The sequence below is a fragment of the Pecten maximus genome, chromosome 3 (genome assembly GCF_902652985.1).
Source record: "Pecten maximus chromosome 3, xPecMax1.1, whole genome shotgun sequence".
Lineage (NCBI taxonomy): Eukaryota > Metazoa > Mollusca > Bivalvia > Pectinida > Pectinidae > Pecten > Pecten maximus.
The window spans coordinates 14,535,767-14,554,304 of NC_047017.1; the positions used below are offsets into that span (position 1 = coordinate 14,535,767).

The window sequence follows — 18,538 nt, forward strand, 5'->3', positions numbered from 1 at the left end:
AAACGTAGTGCTACCTTTATTTCTACAAACATTGTGTAATATATACCCTAGGTTGCTAGCAGTATGTTTTAGAAAATGGTAGATCTACAACCCTCTTTGCCTGGCATACACTTACATGGAAACAATCTAACCTATGGTTTTCAATTTGTGGTTTACAGAGCTGAAGGGAATGTCGAATACAAAGCTGAATGAGGTCCTAGCAGAGTATGAGTTGATCATCAAAGAGCTATCAGAGACGTTGATCCGGGAACTGGCCCTGCGTGACGAATACGAGTACGATAAGGAGTTGAAGAACCAGTTTATCTCTCTGCTCCTCACCATACAGAAACGCCGCAGGGAGAGCAATCTTGACAAAAAGAAGAAGAAAAACAAACCAGCTCCACCAACTTCCAGTGTAAACAATAATTTGACAAGTCCAGACGGCCCTAAAACTGTGAGTTTTGGTTTAAAAGTTGTGTGTAAAGAAAAACTAAAACTATAGTTATGAGTAAAGGGGACATTTGTGGAAAATTTGATTAAAAGTTGATAAGCATAAGGGGTTTTCAATTAAAATATATATCCTATGGGAGGGGGGTGTCCAGAATTAATGAAAATGTATGCTTGGTGGGAACAAGGCTAAATGGGGCTTATTATGTGGTACCATTTAAAAAATATGTAGGTGTTTCCTCTTTGACAGAACTTGACATACCCCATTAGGTATTTTACTGGAATAGTAGACATGTTTTAACACTCATTAATAATTGATAAATAAAAGTATCATATGATAAGCATATGATGACGTGTGTGAATTTTATTGTCTTCTTGGAAGGAAAAAGTATATAAGGAAATATACAGAAATCACCAAACAATAACTAGCGAAATTTAAATATCAGCTTCTGGGTAAAATTCTGTGAGGAAATTCTTAGAAACACTGACTTGAAGTAATGTTTGAAACCAAATTACACTTTGACTTGTGCTATAGTTTTGAAATTTGTATTGTTTTCTTCTTATTGCAGTTCCTTACGACAGTAATCCCCTACCACACATTTGAAGGCCCACCAAGATCTGAACAACTTCAAATATACATTAAAAGTATGTAAACAAAATAGTATTTGAACTTTGAAAAATTTTATGATTTAGCTTGGCATTAATTAGACTAAGTGACACATACGTTGGTTTTAATTTAGATTATTAAATATAGTTTCCAGCTTTGCATAGTTTCCCTTGTCTCATTGTGAAGTTAAAGAGAGAATATTGCATGGCTTAATTATGGCAAGCGTTACAACAGGTTTCAGTTTTGCCAAGTTTCTCTAGAAAATGTGAATACTGATGTAAGTAGTTGGCACATATGCCAATACTGGCATTGCCAAAGGCAGGATGAGTCAATTGGACCTTCATTCTCAAAAATATTTGGGTAATTGTGATCTCTGATCAGTCCGATTGACTTGGTCCCTGTAGAAAGCTTCGGTTTATTCTGTGTGATATTATGCTATAGGGTTTGATGGTTTGTAATGAATATGCTGTCGGACATGTTTTGGTCCGCATTTGAAAAAAATAATACTACCTCCCCGTTTATCCTAGAAAAGTATTAAGGCAATATATTGATTTCAAAACACATGAATTTGTCACCATATCACGATCTCTGTATTTATCCTGAAATAAGCCCAGAGAGCCAGCAAATAAAATTTAGCTGAAAGTTGGTGATGTGAGCGGTTCTTACTAGATTTTTAGCCCACCATCATCAGATGGTGGGCTATTCAAATCGCCCTGCGTCCGTGGTCCGTGGTCCGTCCGTCCCTCCGTCCGTCCGTCCCTCCGTCCGTCCCTCCGTCCGTCCGTCCGTAAACAATTCTTGTTATCGCTAATCCTCAGAGAGTACTGAAGGGATCTTTCCCAAATTTCATATGTGGGTTCCCCTTGGTGCCTAGTTATGCATATTGCATTTTGAGACCAATCGGAAAACAACATGGCCGACAGGCAGCCATCTTGGATTTTGACAATTGAAGTTTGTTATCGCTATTTCTGAGAAAGTACTGAAGGGATCTTTCTCAAATTTCATATGTAGGCTTCCCTTGGTGCCTAGTTATGCATATTGCATTTTGAGACCAATCGGAAAACAACATGGCCGACAGGCAGCCATCTTGGATTTTGATAATTGAAGTTTGTTATCGCTATTTCTGAGAAAGTACTGAAGGGATCTTTCTCAAATTTCATATGTAGGCTTCCCTTGGTGCCTAGTTATGCATATTGCATTTTGAGACCAATCGGAAAACAACATGGCCGACAGGCAGCCATCTTGGATTTTGATAATTGAAGTTTGTTATCGCTATTTCTGAGAAAGTGCTGAAGGGATCTTTCTCAAATTTCATATGTAGACTCCCCTTGGTGCCTAGTTATGCATATTGCATTTTGAGACCAATCGGAAAACAACATGGCCGACAGGCAGCCATCTTGGATTTTGATAATTGAAGTTTGTTATCGCTATTTCTGAGAAAGTACTGAAGGGATCTTTCTCAAATTTCATATGTAGGTTCCCCTTGGTGCCTAGTTATGCATATTGCATTTTGAGACCAATCGGAAAACAACATGGCCGACAGGCAGCCATCTTGGATTTTGACAATTGAAGTTTGTTATCGCTATTTCTGAGAAAGTACTGAAGGGATCTTTCTCAAATTTAATATGTAGATTCCCCTTGGTGCCTAGTTATGCATATTGCATTTTGAGACCAATCGGAAAACAACATGGCCGACAGGCAGCCATCTTGGATTTTGACAATTGAAGTTTGTTATCGCTATTTCTGAGAAAGTACTGAAGGGATCTTTCTCAAATTTCATATGTAGATTCCCCTTGGTGCCTAGTTATGCATATTGCATTTTGAGACCAATCGGAAAACAACATGGCCGACATGCAGCCATCTTGGATTTTGACAATTGAAGTTTGTTATCGCTATTTCTCAGAAACTTATGAAGGGATCTTTCTGAAATTTCATATAAAGGTTCCTCTTGGTGCCTAGTTATGCATATTGCGTTTTGAGACCAATTGGAAAACAACATGGCCGACAGGCAGCCATCTTGGATTTTGACAATTGAAGTTTGTTATCGCTATTTCTCAGATACTTATGAAGGGATCTTTCTGAAATTTCATATGTAGGTTTCCCTCGGTGCCTAGTTATGCATATTGCATTTTGAGACTATTCGGAAAACAACATGGCCGACAGGCAGTCATCTTGGATTTTGACAATTGAAGTTTGTTATCGCTATTTCTCAGAAAGTACTGAAGGGATCTTTCTCAAATTTCATATGTAGGTTTCCCTCAGTGCGTAGTTATGCGTATTGCATTTTGAGACCAATTGAAAAACAACATGGCCGACAGGCAGCCATCTTGGATTTTGACAATTGAAGATTGTTATCGCTATTTATCAGAAATTGCTGAAAGGATCTTTCTGAATTTCATTTGTAGGTTGCCCTCTGTGTCTAGTTATACATATTGGATTTTGAGACCAGTCAGAAAACAACCTGGCTGACAGGCAGCCATCTTGTATTTTGAAAATTGAAGTTTGTTATCGCTATTGTACAGAAGGTACTGAAGAGATCTTTCTCAAATTTCATATGTAGGTTCCCCTTGGTCCCTGGTATCGCATTTTGGGACCAATCGGAAAACAACATGGCCGACAGACAGCCATTATCGCTAAATCTTAAATTTTATATATAGGTTCCCCTTGTTTGAAAAGTACTAGATCTAGAGGGCTGTTTCTGAATTTACACAGATTAGTAAGACTTAGAAGAAGGGAAAAGTAGAGAAAAGATCAATCTGACATGGAACCTATAAAGATCATTCAATGGTGGGCGCCAAGATCCCTCTGGGATCTCTTGTTTTTTTTAAATCAGCGTTTTTATGGGCCCATTGCCAAAAATTGGCTTATTACTAGATTAATTAAGATGAGAATTGACTTGGATAAATGGAGTAGTCATTTTGTATTTAGTGAACTTTTTACCGTTTTTGCATCTGATTAAATTGGAATGTCAAGTACTGCTATATTAATGTATTGCTACAATATCATGTAAAACAAAAAGGCCAATGTTTGATTGTAATCCAAACACAACATGATGTTTTTCGTTTTGTTTTACAGTACTACAGGCCATAAATGAAGACAGTCCAACAGTCCCCACACTTCTGACTGACTACATCTTGAAAGGTAAGGTTTTTCCCTATGTCTTAACAATAGTTCCCACTACCAAATCACCATCTTTGACTTTGAAGCCTGACCATGACGCCTCAACCATCTATTATGGTCATAACATTGCCCTGAATTGCTGAAACCTCCTCTTTAATTTTTTTCACTGACATACACATTCGTGGTGTATCTTCATAATTTCTTTCCCATTGTTTGTTTCCATTAAATTACCCTGTGATATTTCCATCTCCCTTGAAGTACTGTTAATTTTTGCGTATAGTGCGCATTCGTGTATAAATGCACAGGTAAATTTATAGGGTTCATTTTCAGAACTAAGAACTGGTATATCACTTCAATTTCATTTGATGTTATTGAGCCGTCATACATCGTATTACCCCTGAAACCGGCAGCTCAAGTGAGATTGTATGTGTGCTGAACACATGTGGTTGGACAAAGATAAATCTGTTTAATTGCTGATAAAAAGATATACAATTTCAAGGAGTTAAACATCAAAATAACTTTTAATTTCTTTTTAGCCCACCATCATCAGATGGTGGGCTATTCAAATCGCCCTGCGTCCGTGGTCCGTCGTCCGTCCGTCCCTCCGTCCGTCCGTCCGTCCGTCCCACGGTCCGTCCCTCCGTCCGTCCGTAAACAATTCTTGTTATCGCTAATCCTCAGAAAGTGCTGAAGGGATCTTTCTCAAATTTCATATGTAGGTTCCCCTTGGTGCCTAGTTATGCATATTGCATTTTGAGACCAATCGGAAAACAACATGGCCGACAGGCAGCCATCTTGGATTTTGACAATTGAAGTTTGTTATCGCTATTTCTCAGAAAGTACTGAAGGGATCTTTCTCAAATTTCATATGTAGGTTCCCCTTGGTGCCTAGTTATGCATATTGCATTTTGAGACAAATCGGAAAACAACATGGCCGACAGGCAGCCATCTTGGATTTTGACAATTGAAGTTTGTTATCGCTATTTCTCAGAAAATAATGAAGGGATCTTTCTCAAATTTCATATGTAGGTTCCTCTTGGTGCCTAGTTATGCATATTGCATTTTGAGACCAATCAGAAAACAACATGGCCGACAGGCAGCCATCTTGGATTTTGACAATTGAAGTTTGTTATCGCTATTTCTCAGAAAGTACTGAAGGGATCTCTCTCAAATTTCATATTTAGGTTCCACTTGGTGCCTAGTTATGCATATTGCATTTTGAGACCAATCGGAAAACAACATGGCCGACAGGCAGCCATCTTGGATTTTGACAATTGAAGATTGTTATCGCTATTTCTCAGAAAGTACTGAAGGGATCTTTCTCAAATTTCATATGTAGGTTCCCCTTGGTGCCTAGTTATGCATATTGCATTTTGAGACCAATCGGAAAACAACATGGCCGACAGGCAGCCATCTTGGATTTTGACAATTGAAGTTTGTTATCGCTATTTCTCAGAAAGTACTGAAGGGATCTTTCTCAAATTTCATATGTAGGTTCCTCTTGGTGCCTTGTTATGCATATTGTATTTTGAGACCAATCGGAAAACAACATGGCCGACAGGCAGCCATCTTGGATTTTGACAATTGAAGTTTGTTATCGCTATTTCTCAGAAAGTGATGAAGGGATCTTTCTCAAATTTCATATGTAGGTTCCTCTTGTTGCCTAGTTATGCATTTTGCATTTTGAGACCAATCGGAAAACAACCTGGCCGACAGGCAGCCATCTTGGATTTTGACAATTGAAGTTTGTTATCGCTATTTCTCAGAAAATAACGAAGGGATCTTTCTCAAATTTCATACATACGTTCCCCTCAGTGCCTTGTTATGCATACAGCATTTTGAGACCAATCAGAAAACAACATGGCTGACAGGTAGCCATCTTGGATATTGACAATTGAAGTTTGTTATCGCTATTTCTCAGAAAATACTGAAGAGATCTTTCTCAAATTTCATATGTAGGTTCCCCTTGGTGCCTAGCATTTTGGGACCGATTGGAAAACAACATGGCCGACAGGCAGCCATCTTGGATTTTGACCATTGAAGTTTGTTATCGCTATTTCTGAGAAAGTACTAACGGGATCTTTCTCAAATTTCATATGTAGGTTCCCCTTGGTGCCTAGTTATGCATATTGCGTTTTGAGACCAATCAGAAAACAACATGGCTGACAGGCAGCCATCTTGGATTTTGACAATTTAAGTTTGTTATCACTATTTCTGAGAAAGTACTGAAGGGATCTTTCTCAAATTTCATAAGTAGGTTCCCCTTGGTCCCTTGTATTGCATTTTTGGACCAGTCTGTCCTGAAAACAACCTGGCAAACAAACAGCCATTATCGTTAAATCTCAAATTTCTTATATAGCTTGGATTCCCTTGTTTGAAAAGTACTGGAGGGATGTCTCAATTTGCACAGATTAGTAAAATGAAGGGAAAAGTAGAGAAAAGATCAATCCGACATGGAACCTATGAAGATCATTCAATGGTGGGCGCCAAGATCCCTCTGGGATCTCTTGTATTATACACAACTGGCAGTTGTGTATAGTCCAAGTATAGAGCAAACTTTAGTAATGAGAGAAAACATGATTAATAGATAAAAACATAGTACAGAAAAGTTCATAAAGGATGACTCCCGAACAAGAAAAGGTCCTTGCATCAGAATAATTCCTAAGGGGTATCCTGCTATTTCCAAGGTCATACATGGTAATGTTCAGTTAAAGATGGTATGGAATATGTTAGGCATATTGAATATATGGTACAGTTCAAGTTCGTGTAACATGGTGTTGAGCAGTATCCAATGATCTTCTTGTGTTGAATCAAAATTTCTAAGATTGACGCTGGAATTCTTAGAAGAGTGAAGAGTAGAATAGAGTACCGTTAAGTTAAAGCCTTCTGTGAAATAAAGTTCAGTATGTATCAAATGTTAAGTCCATTTGTATAAGGCCTGAATTGAGGTAGCATATAGATCCCATTAGTGGTGTTCATTCCATAAGAAATACTAAATAACAGGGTAAGTATAGACTGCTGGGTGCAGATAGTTTCTTCTGGGTCGTTGTTGGTCTTCTCTACCTTCCCACATTACGACCTCTACATCCCCACATTACGACCTCTACATCCCCACATTACGACCTCTACATCCCCACATTACGACCTCTACATCCCCACATTACGACCTCTACATCCACACATTACGATCTCTACCTTCCCACATTACGACCTCTACATCCCCACATTATGACCTCTACCTCCCTGCACTAAGACCTGTTGTCTTTTCATACCTGTATACTTGACATCTTTATACTGTAGCAAAATTGCTTCACAGCTGAATGCTTTTGATATTGGTAACATAAACTTCTAAACTTAATAAAGCATTGAATTGTCTTGCTATGGTAATTTAGTCGATATGAACAACAGAGCTTTGAAAGCAAATCTCAATTACAAAATTCAGAGCAAGGTAGTTCAGTATCTAAATATTGTTATATACCCTGAACTTTTTGCTGTCTTATGTAGATTCCAATTTGATTTAATAGAAGTTATTCATTAATGACAGTGCTCTCCTGTCGATGGAATAGGCATTTTGACTGTCATCGTCCCCTTGGCTACAATTAAGACATCATATTGAATAGGCATTTGAGGAATGTCATTTACATTTAGATAGTCCTATAAGTACCAATACAAAATGTACTAAGATGACTATTCATGTATAAGCTTTACCTCTGACCTTATAAATCCAAGCAAAGAGGTCACAATACTGTTAGCATCAAGATCATTCTATTGCTAGCATCAAGGTCATTCTATTGGTAGAACATAAGGTCATGCCATGATTTTTCATATGTCTGTGGGCTTTAGGCAAAGGCTATGACTAACAAAAACCAAAGTAAAACTTTTGAAATTGTCTTGGTCTTGCTTCGGACTTCTGCTGTATATTTTCGATTGGCTGTAATAATTAATAAACATATTATCCCGCTGTTATTTAGGATAACTGATAGACATTTGAAATTAGAAGAAAAAAAAATGAAATTGCACCATTGTTTTCTCTTTTGAAGGTTAATTAGTACTTTAAGTCAGTAGGTCTTGACTTTACATCCAATCAAAATACTGTACATTGTAGTTCAAAAAACTAACTTGACTTGTTTGAGGTTAGGATATGTACAATATGAAAATCAGTGAAACTAGGACAAATAATGAAAAAAGTAGTTGTCTCTGAAAAAGTAGCGCAAAGAACAGAAGATGTTCAGGAAGAGAAATCATCTTCTGCAATAATCCTGATAAATAGGGTTAAGAACAGCAGATGTTCAGATGGGGTAAGAATCTCCTGCAATAGTCCTGATAAGTTAAGAACAGAAGAAGTTCACATAGGGTAAAAATCTCCTGCAATAGTCTTGATAAGTTAAGAACAGAAGATGTTAAGATAGGGTAAGAATCTATTGCAGTTTTACTGATAAGTTAAGAACAGAAGATTTTCAGATAGGGTAAAAATCTCCTGCAGTAGTCCTGATAAGTTAAGAACAGAAGATTTTCAGATTGGGTAAAATCTCCTGCAGTAGTCCTACTGCAATGGTGATGCTGCTATTTTATAGTTCTGCTGTGATAAACTGATGCCATTCACAGTCTGGATGTGTTTAAATCTAGCCAATATATAGATTTGTTAAGTTAAGTGAGGTCAAGTTGCCTTGGGGCTTTTTTGTTCCCCAGTGATAGCATCAGGCAATTATATGTACAAGAGCCAAGGTAGATATTGATCATATAGGTATCAACAGACATTTCTCTATCTGTATGGGCCTGCGCCTCAGACCTGTTACAAAATCAATACCAATTTCTGTGATAAGGTGGCAAGGCTTCATGTCGTTTCTGCATCAAAGATCAATTCCACACCAATAGCACATCATATCAGTCTGGGTCTCCTAAGTTTTGTAATGCTTCTCAAAAATCAAATCAGTTCTAGGATAAGGTACTTATAAGAGATTTAAAATTCTTTTATTGGTAGTATTTTATGCCAAAAAAAATGAAAAGATAAAATTTTCAGAAAAAAATTCCTCTTTCATGCCCACCATATTATCAGTGAAGGGACAATTATATTGTGGGCTTGTCATATTGGCTGGATGTCATTACAGTCAATAATATTTTGTCTGCAGCATAATTTCACCGCTTTATCAACTCGCTAAACTTGCAATGCGTATGTACTTAACTTGCCTGGTATGTATGTCGGGAAGGCCTTTTGACTACATTATGAAACTGTACTAGATATGAATTTTCCATAATGTGTACAGTGTTACAATGTACTGTTGATTTTTGACAACTACATTATTAAAAGCATCCAATGTTGATTGATCAATTACAAAATTATTGATGATTGGTAATTACATGGATGTTCATTTCGTGTACATACACATATCAGTACATGTATTGCTGAACAATGTTAAAATTCTTGTTATTTAAGCTCTAAATGTACATGCCATTCCTAAACTATAAGACCTCTTGAAATTGAGTGTGTCTGCTGTGATAAGCTAGGTTTTGGTGGTTAGTGGTCAAAGACATGATCACAATTGATCGACTTTGAAATAATAAAAAAACTCGTGTTTAAGATATCTCTTATTCACACCATAACATCACAGCATCAAATTCTGGGCCTGATTGGATTTTGATGATGATCGGTCAAGATTAAAGGCCAAAGATCACATTTGATCACTTTTGAAATGAAAAACCTTGTGAACAAGATAAGCCCCTGGTAGGTTTAGTTCATATTCACACCATAACATCACAGCATCAAATTCTACACCTGATGTTAGATTTTGGTGGTCAAGGTTAAAGATCACACTTAATCACTTCAAAATAAAAAGTTAGACATCCCATGAATCGGTTGACAGAATTACCTATTTCATTGATGGGGTGGGGGGTGGTTATATGATAACTATGTGCCTTTTTTTTTCGGTATTGAATTCTGATGATATCTGGCTTAGAAACGCATCCAAATGATTACTGCTATGACCCTAGTATGGAGGAAGGTCAACACATTCCTGTTTCCTTTCTTAAACTTTTAAGGTCATAGTAATTCCATCAATTGAATTCTAACACATTACAAAAGATCAGAGGTTCATCCTCTGAGTTCTGGTGTTTTGTTAGGTTTGTACGTTACTGGGCTGTTTTGTTGTAAACGACATACGGCCTAACTGTAAATATTGTAACAACTCGTTATTTGTGTCGGAGGAAGTGTAGGAGTAGTATGTCATTGTTAATGGGCCATATTAACATAAGTATTATTGATTTGTGGGGGGACCATCTGCTCGGCTCCCCTTCCTTTTACAGTGGCTGACACATGTGGTTTCATGAACAGGAAACATATGGCACTTACTACTGTGTGTTTGTATTGATTTTCACCAATGTTAACTACTGCGATGTGATCTTACATACTAAGGCTATGTTAGACACAACACCAAACATTTATCTCGGAAACGATTTGCTAGATCGCTATCTCTTTTGTAAGAATTCCTTCATAAAATGTGTAATAGTCAAAATAAGGGTGAAAATCAGTTTACATGCTAAATATATTCAAGAGAAAAAAAATCCTAATTTCATTATTGAGGTCTGTTTTTCTTTGGATATAATGTATTTCCTGGTCTGTTACTTTCCTCCATATACATGTCATGTATTTAGCCATTAACAGTTAATGTTGTGATCTTTTAGAGTGGGTCCTTATCAAAAGAAACACCCTTTAAGTTGTATTTCATGTTCGTTTTATTTACAAAGTGAACCTCGTTAATATTAACTGAAGAGCTTATGTGGACCATATAGATTGATATAAATTGATTTGATATATTTGAGCTGTGATAGATCATTAGGTTACATGCTTCCAATGTACTTGTCCCTCTTTATAAACTCTGGAAACCCACATTATGTTGAACCTTACAAGTGGGAAATTGTCCCCCTAAATTGGAGCCCCTCCAATGCTTATGACTGGTTAGTATTTCACAGCAAGTGGACATTCTCGTCATTTACTTATTATAGGTTCTAGGATAAAATTTTGGAAAACTGTGCCTGAAACACTAAATCTGAGATTATACACCTCTGATGACAAGCATCCATTCAAGTTTGTTAATAGTCAGGTTCATTTTGAGATGGATTCTATTTGTAGTAGCTAGTGCCTACTTCACTGAACAGAAACTGCAAGCTACCCAGAGCAATACAGGTAAAGTGTCTCGTCTGAGGACATTACCTCAATAGACGGTCTGTGGTCTCGGCTTCCTGGGAAACACTGGACCAACCCATGTAGGAATCAAACCACACATCTCAGACCTTCACCAGGGGCCACTTCTGATTGACTAATTTAGTGTTTTTCTGTAATTTATTTTGTGTTATACTGAACTTAGGTAAACATTGCTCAAAATGGAAATCCCTTAAAGGCCCTGCAGGAATACATCTACAGATAAATGCTCTTACATTTGTATTGCTTACATGGGCTATTCTTTCTGAAGAATTGCAAGTGATAGTACATTGCCTTATGTACATTAACCCAAGTTTCCTCTGGCCCCAACACCAGACATTAGACAAATCAATGACTGATCACTGAGAAAATGGGTATCTGTCTACTAAAATTGTCTGATGTCCGGTTTTGGGGCCTGAGGAAGCTCAGTCTAATGAGAGTTAAATTAAGGTAAAGGTCGCTGTTTGTAAAAGAAAATATTATCAAGTATGGAGATACATGATGGATCACATGTACAGCGATAATCTAGCTCAATTTTCAGTGTTCCAGATTTTATTGATACAATTATTTTCATTTTCTATTTCATTACATTGAAATATTTTGAATTTTTGATGTCTTGAGCACATACAAGTTGTGTTTACATATTCTTTGTAGATATTGTCTAAACTTTTCGCATTCTGTTTTGTTTCAGTTCTGTGCCCTACATAAGAGCTGTGTGGATTAGATGAGCACTCCGTATGATACATGCCTAGCCATTTTGTATATACAGCCATGATTTCCGTGACACTGCCAACAGCGTTCTCTCAACTTGTTTTTATTTCCGGAGCACTTCAGCGCGACAGGTGTGATGTTGTTTTCATGGCAGCTCAGCGATTCATATTCAGCTTGTTTTCCCCCATGCATTAAGATTGTACATACAGGCATTCTTTGTATGCTTTAATGCTAATTAGTCTATACCCTAAAATAGATTATATGTTCATTAGCATTTTCACCCAAAGCATTAGTCAACATCATTTAGTGCAAAGGCAATTCAAAGGTCATATTCTCTCTAAATAATTTCAAAATGAATTTAAGATTTTATGCTGTCTGTGTATAACACTGTAAGGCTGGAGCAAAGCACACAAGATGTTCTTGCTGTGGTGGAAAAAATGTGGCAAAAAAAGTGGCCGAGCATCTTGTCTTTTTTCAGGATTTCTTGGGTAATAATGTTTAGAAGCTTGCTTGATTAACCAACACCCATTGTATTGCTAGTACAGACAGTTTTTATCAGAATTCAGTAATAACCTATAAATTTCATTAGTTTCTTATTAATAAGAACATTCTTTTATTTATTAAAAAGGGTTTGACTGCCTGTTAATTATATATTTCAATCAGAATATAATTATATGTAAGGATTCTTATGCCAGGATCATCGTTTAGGTGTAAATCCCCAAAAAAATATTCAAGACATGCATGTTTCAATATTAAGTACCAACTTGTATATTTCAGAAGAAATCTTATTTTAATGCATTTTACGCAGGAAGCATATTATGCTGATTCCACTTTTCTGTATACTACGGTATGTCTGTAATATATATGGATGTGCCGATTAATTGTGCTTACCTGTTGAACTTTGATAATCCAAAATATATTTGTTTACCTTATATGTATTTGCCTGACCACCCCATGATTTCTTGTTACCTTTTCTATTCTCTGTAAACTCGCTTGACTAAAGAATATTGCCTATATGTAAAATGGTCAATCATATATGGCTGTATTAGCAATATGGGCGAACAAGGATTGGCGATTTACTGAAGGTCAAAACTGACCTCCATCAATCACCCTTAGCCATATTTGAAATCTAGTCCCATGAAACATGGAAACACCAGCACTGTCAGCATTGAAGCTATCATCAGACATTATAATTATGTTGTTATCCAAAGTTTTTTGTAGTATTAAAATTTTTAAATTGTGGCCTTGATGACAAACTTATGATAACCGGAAAGATTATGAGGAGTGACTTTCAACAAACAATATAGGGTTGGAGAATTAAAGTCCTACAATTATAACACCATGGCATATTATGCTAAATATTGAATATATTATGACTTTTCAATCTTAACTGATCATGTGGTTGTTTTCTTTGAAGCATACTGTAAAAGTGGTAGATGTCTGAATATCGGATTATCAAATATCTGGAGATCAAATATTCAGTCAGATTCTTCTGAAATTGAGTACATCTTGGTCAAAGAAAGCTGTCTTATCATGAAGAATCTTTTTGACCTTAATATCCAGCAGATTTTAAACAAGTTTAGATTCATGTCAAAGAGGTTGAAAGATTTCATAGGTTGTTTTTCACCAAAACATGATCAGCAAAAGGCTTTGCTCTGGGTAATAATTTACATGATCAATGTTAGGTTTGAGTGGCATTGAAAATGTCGTGATTAATTTAAAGCCTCTCTGTGTTTTATTAATATTTTTAAACTTTATCAAGCTGAACTTCATAATCCCATGGATTTATCTTCATTTAATTCCTTTCAGATCTGTTCAGTTACATCAATAATTCATAAGTAAAATATATAATAAACATCTAAAAATAGAATGTGAAGCAACCCTGTGCATGTCGAGTTATATCCCAAGATGATAAACCGAAAGGCTTGGGTTTATTTATCAAATGCGGAGAAGTTTCACTTCCAATTCATGGTGACTTTTCCCGTTTAACCTATCTTTTATTTTTCCCTAAAACTCACGTTGATTTTGCCTAATTTGGGCTTCTAATACGTGCCATTCTTCAAAACAAACCAGTTTGCACATGCGTGTATGACATATTTTCGGTGGTGCATATGCTTATATAAAGTGGCATACCGCATTAGAGATTCCCTGTAGTCAGTGGGTAGTTTCCCATTTTAATTACAATTCTAACATTATATCATCATTTTATTCTATTATATTTTTGTAGTTGTATCAAAATGTATGTTATGAAAACATAGAGAGGCTTTAAAGCTTGTTGAGGCTGTTGAAGCCTGTCATTATGTTCTGTAAATATTTTTTTTCCCTCTTTGTAATTGCACACACTACATGGATTTGTGCAATGTGAAGTACCTACAATATTATGTATGTGTTTAATATTGTCAAATATAGAGTTTATGCCTGTGTACAGTAAAACCTAGATATACTGCCACCATTTGTCAAGCAAAATTTTTGGCATTATATGTTAGACTTGGCAAAATATGGAAGAAGATCTAAACAAATAAGTAAGGTGACAAATGAAATGTGGGACCTACCCTCTGCATTATATCAAGATTTTACTGTATGTTTTATTTAGAGTGAAAAATAATTATATATGTGTACTTGATATTCAATAATGATATTGTCAGTTAGCTTCATGCTATGTTACCAAGTATATAGATCTATTATGTACATGTATGTATATATATATATATAGTATCTATGGGCAATGTGCAAATAAGTATCATATCCTTGTGCAGTGTTAATTTCCGTAATACAAATAACATATATTACGTATGATACTCGGTCTATAAGAAATCAAACTTTGATCAACACTGATTTATCACTTTTTTATATGCTAGATATTTCGTATGTTTTTTACACCTGCGTTTTAGCAAAACCATATTGTTTGTACAGTGATATTTGCTTTATTGTGTGATTTTGTTAAGTCCAGTAATCTATCAGATCACACACACATGCTTGGAGTATTTATAGTTAATCAAATGTTTATAGTATTAAAAGCTTTGTATTAATTTCTAGGTGTTGTGGAAATCCTGTGTGTTGTACAAGGTTTATCTTAGTCAAGAGAAAATAAATCTATTAAAGACAAGGTATATCAATATCATACTACATATATGTTACTGACTTTAAATAAGAGTATCAATAACTATAAATGTATCCTAGAGTATGTGCCAGTGTCATCATCATTTATTAATGTCCCTCCTGTAAAACAAGTAAATATATATAGCTATGAAGATTACCCTATATAAGTAAGAACTCAACATTTTTATTTTATTATTACCTCCGTTGATTACAATTGTATTTTAAACTTTTATGAAGTGTTGTCATATACCTAAAACAGTGCATATGAACAAGTAAATTTGTGTTTTTATGACTCGGATGAACCATAATTTCAATGATTATTTATTTTGTTTGTTTGCAGCTAAGGTTGTGCTGTTTGCAGCCTAAGGTTGAGCTGCACATTTCAGTTAAAGCATGTCCTGTATTCGTTAATCTTATATACCAGAATCAACTTTTGATACATCAACTGAAACAAGAATTTGTATCAGTGATCAAAAACAGTTGATAAAAACCACAAGAACACCCAGAAATATTCTAAGTTGTGTAGAAGTTCATTTTAAGGATATGACATCTGTATTAAAAACAAAACAAAAAACTGTAGAACATCCATTTTCTTAATCAACTATTCAAACAAGGAGTTTTGAACCTACTAGCTCTAAATACATCTACAGTGAACAATGTCTTCTTATAAAAGAAATAAATACTCCGGTTATGCTTGTTAAAGAACAAATAGAATTGATGTCCTTTTAAACGGGATTTTTTTTTTGTAGTGTGCTAACTACGAGTGCACTGCAACCAGCTTTAGTAATCAGGTGGTTTTCTTCACCTGTTGTAATACATTCAAGTTTACAAGCAATGGCTGTTTACGTATAACTATACCATACTATACTATTAGTTTGAAGTTCCGTAAAAAAGCGTATCATCAGTTTTCTTCACATCAGCATTTGAACCAACACCATCCAGCAAAGCATTCTCCATCAATGTATGACTCCCTGTTGATCTTGTCTCACTCTATATTTTTTCAGCACTACCCTCCCTTTAAAAGTTTCCTGTCAAATGGAGCTGAAGTTTGTACAATGATTTCAATTAAAATTAGATATTTTGCTGACATGGTGATATAGTCCTGCCGTTTCTGTAGAAGACTCGCACAGTATATGTATTAAATGCACAAGATCTAAGATATTTCCTCGTAGACTGTTTGTTACAATGTGTAATGAAAAAGGTATGAAACTACCTAAAATTTTACGTGAGAAGTGTGATTTTATATGTTGAAAATTGGTAATTATTATTAAGATATCAATGAGTTGGCAGAACACATTCGGCTGTAACTCCTTAATTACGATTTTTACTGTGAAAACAAAACAATTCTTAAATTCATATATTCAGTGTTAGTGTCATTTCCTTGAAACTGATAGACATATTTATCATGTGATCCTTTGACTGTAATAGTGAATGATTTTTAAATGCCTACAAAGTTTGTATTTTCATGGAATATCAGTATTGGGGGAGATCAACAGGCATACTTTCATTCAATTTGGTTATTTATTAATGGTGGTAGATTTAACCAATTCAAATTGCTCTGAAGAGTTTTTTTCTTCAAATCTTCAGATTAATATGATTGGTAATTTCTGAAAAAAGATTTTCAATGCATTCAACTGTGTCATAATATGTTTCGGATATCTTTTTAAAAGACTGAATGAGGAAAAATACAATTCAAAAGATTGAATGAGGAAAAAAACAAATTTGATATGAAAAAGATTTGTAGCAATGAACTGAAATAGATTACAATGTTAAAGCTTAAGTATTTGAGTTTGTAAATAAAGAAAGATGATATGATGGTGGGAATCCCGTTACCTGTGGAGTCAAAGTAATTATCAATTCACACCAATTGTAATGTATGATGTGTGCGATGTATTTGTGAGAAGTGTTTAGTGTTTCTGTCTGATTCCAGACAGTTAAAAGTATAATGTTCAAGATGTATATATATAGTTTCCACCTATTTGTGTACTTGTGTTCTTTTGTGAAATCACATAGTTTATTGATGTTATTGAATAACTGATTGATTGATTTTATTGCTTTCAAGCTGATACCACCTGCTGAATAATCAAATAACTTTTTTAAGAAAAAAGGAAAATATTTCTTCTCATTATTTGGCGAAATATTCACATTCATATTCCCAGCTATACTAGTTCCAATGTTTACAAAATATATATACATGTATATAATCAAAATGTATTTATGCTTTTTCTCCTCTGAAAATAGTATCCTGCAAGAACTGTCAAAATGTTTCCTACACTTGAAAAGGCATTGTTTGATACAAAGTTGTTATTGGATGGTATATTTACAGTTTACTAGTTGGCTTTTTTTGGTGGCCAGTGATATTATGCTTTATACAGCGTTAGTGCTAGGTTGTGCAATTGTATGATGTGCATTATATAGGTATTATGACACATTACGATCACCCTTTGTCTGTCAACCATCATGCATCCATTAACGATTGGCATTTTCACCTCAAAACCAACAAACAATTTGCAGGAACCTTGCTTTGTCAAAGATACACTACAATTGTAAATTATATTGTAACAAACTTTTTCACACTTTCAGGGCTCTTGAAGGGTGGTGCCAAAATGTCAAATTTCTTCTTCAGACCTCTGCTCGAATCAATCTTAAATCTGCATTCTTGGTACCGGATACTTTAATCAATAGGATGCACATCTGAATTGTATACGGCTAAAGATAAACAAACACCTGTTCTGCTAACTAGGACAATTCAGCACAGATTTGATTTAAAACATTCTTAACAAGGTGAAACATGTATGTAACATGAAATAGTTCGATAACCGTTGCATAAATTTATTTTAAATGCACATTGTTAGGTACTTTGTGATTGTGAAGTATTAATATTAATTTCTGGTTGAAGTGCGAGCATAAAGTCCCATGGTTTTCTGTCTCAGTTTGATTAGAATACATCATTGTTTCGTGTAGATCAAGGAAGAGCACTCTTATTGTGCCATGAAACGTGTAGCCAGTTTTTTTCTATGCTTTTTTCCTTGTGAAACTTATGCAGGTATTGTGAGAAATATTTGTGTATTCAATGTGAAATAATGATTTTAAATCGGTAAATAGAAATAAAAATCTTGAACTTAAATATTGTCCTTTTTTCTTTCTGAGACAAGGAATACTGAGACATCAGGTTAACATGAAACTGTTTTATCTCTTGCTTATGCAGATTATGACGACATACAACTCTGAAGATTTATATTATAGGGCAACCCCTGGAAGATGATCCTGTCCAGACAAATCTGTTTATATATAGTGTATACAGATCCAATGTGGGCATCACTCCACTGAATGCAAGATGCTGGTCCTGGCCAGTTTTAGTGTATGGTATACCGATCCAG

At 35.3% G+C, this 18,538-nt stretch overlaps 1 protein-coding gene across 1 annotated transcript in view; it reads left to right on the forward strand.

Moving 5' to 3' along the window:
• Window positions 1-18,285, forward strand: part of LOC117323303 (fasciculation and elongation protein zeta-2-like) — a 34,520-nt gene extending 16,235 nt beyond the window's left edge. Inside the window, exons 5-8 of the mRNA XM_033878442.1 lie at window positions 159-433; window positions 996-1,071; window positions 4,109-4,174; window positions 12,040-18,285. Of these exons, the coding sequence (XP_033734333.1) occupies window positions 159-433; window positions 996-1,071; window positions 4,109-4,174; window positions 12,040-12,056 (434 nt within the window). The 3' untranslated portion in view covers window positions 12,057-18,285. The remainder of the gene's footprint in view (window positions 1-158; window positions 434-995; window positions 1,072-4,108; window positions 4,175-12,039) is intronic.
• Window positions 18,286-18,538: the final 253 nt, after the last annotated feature.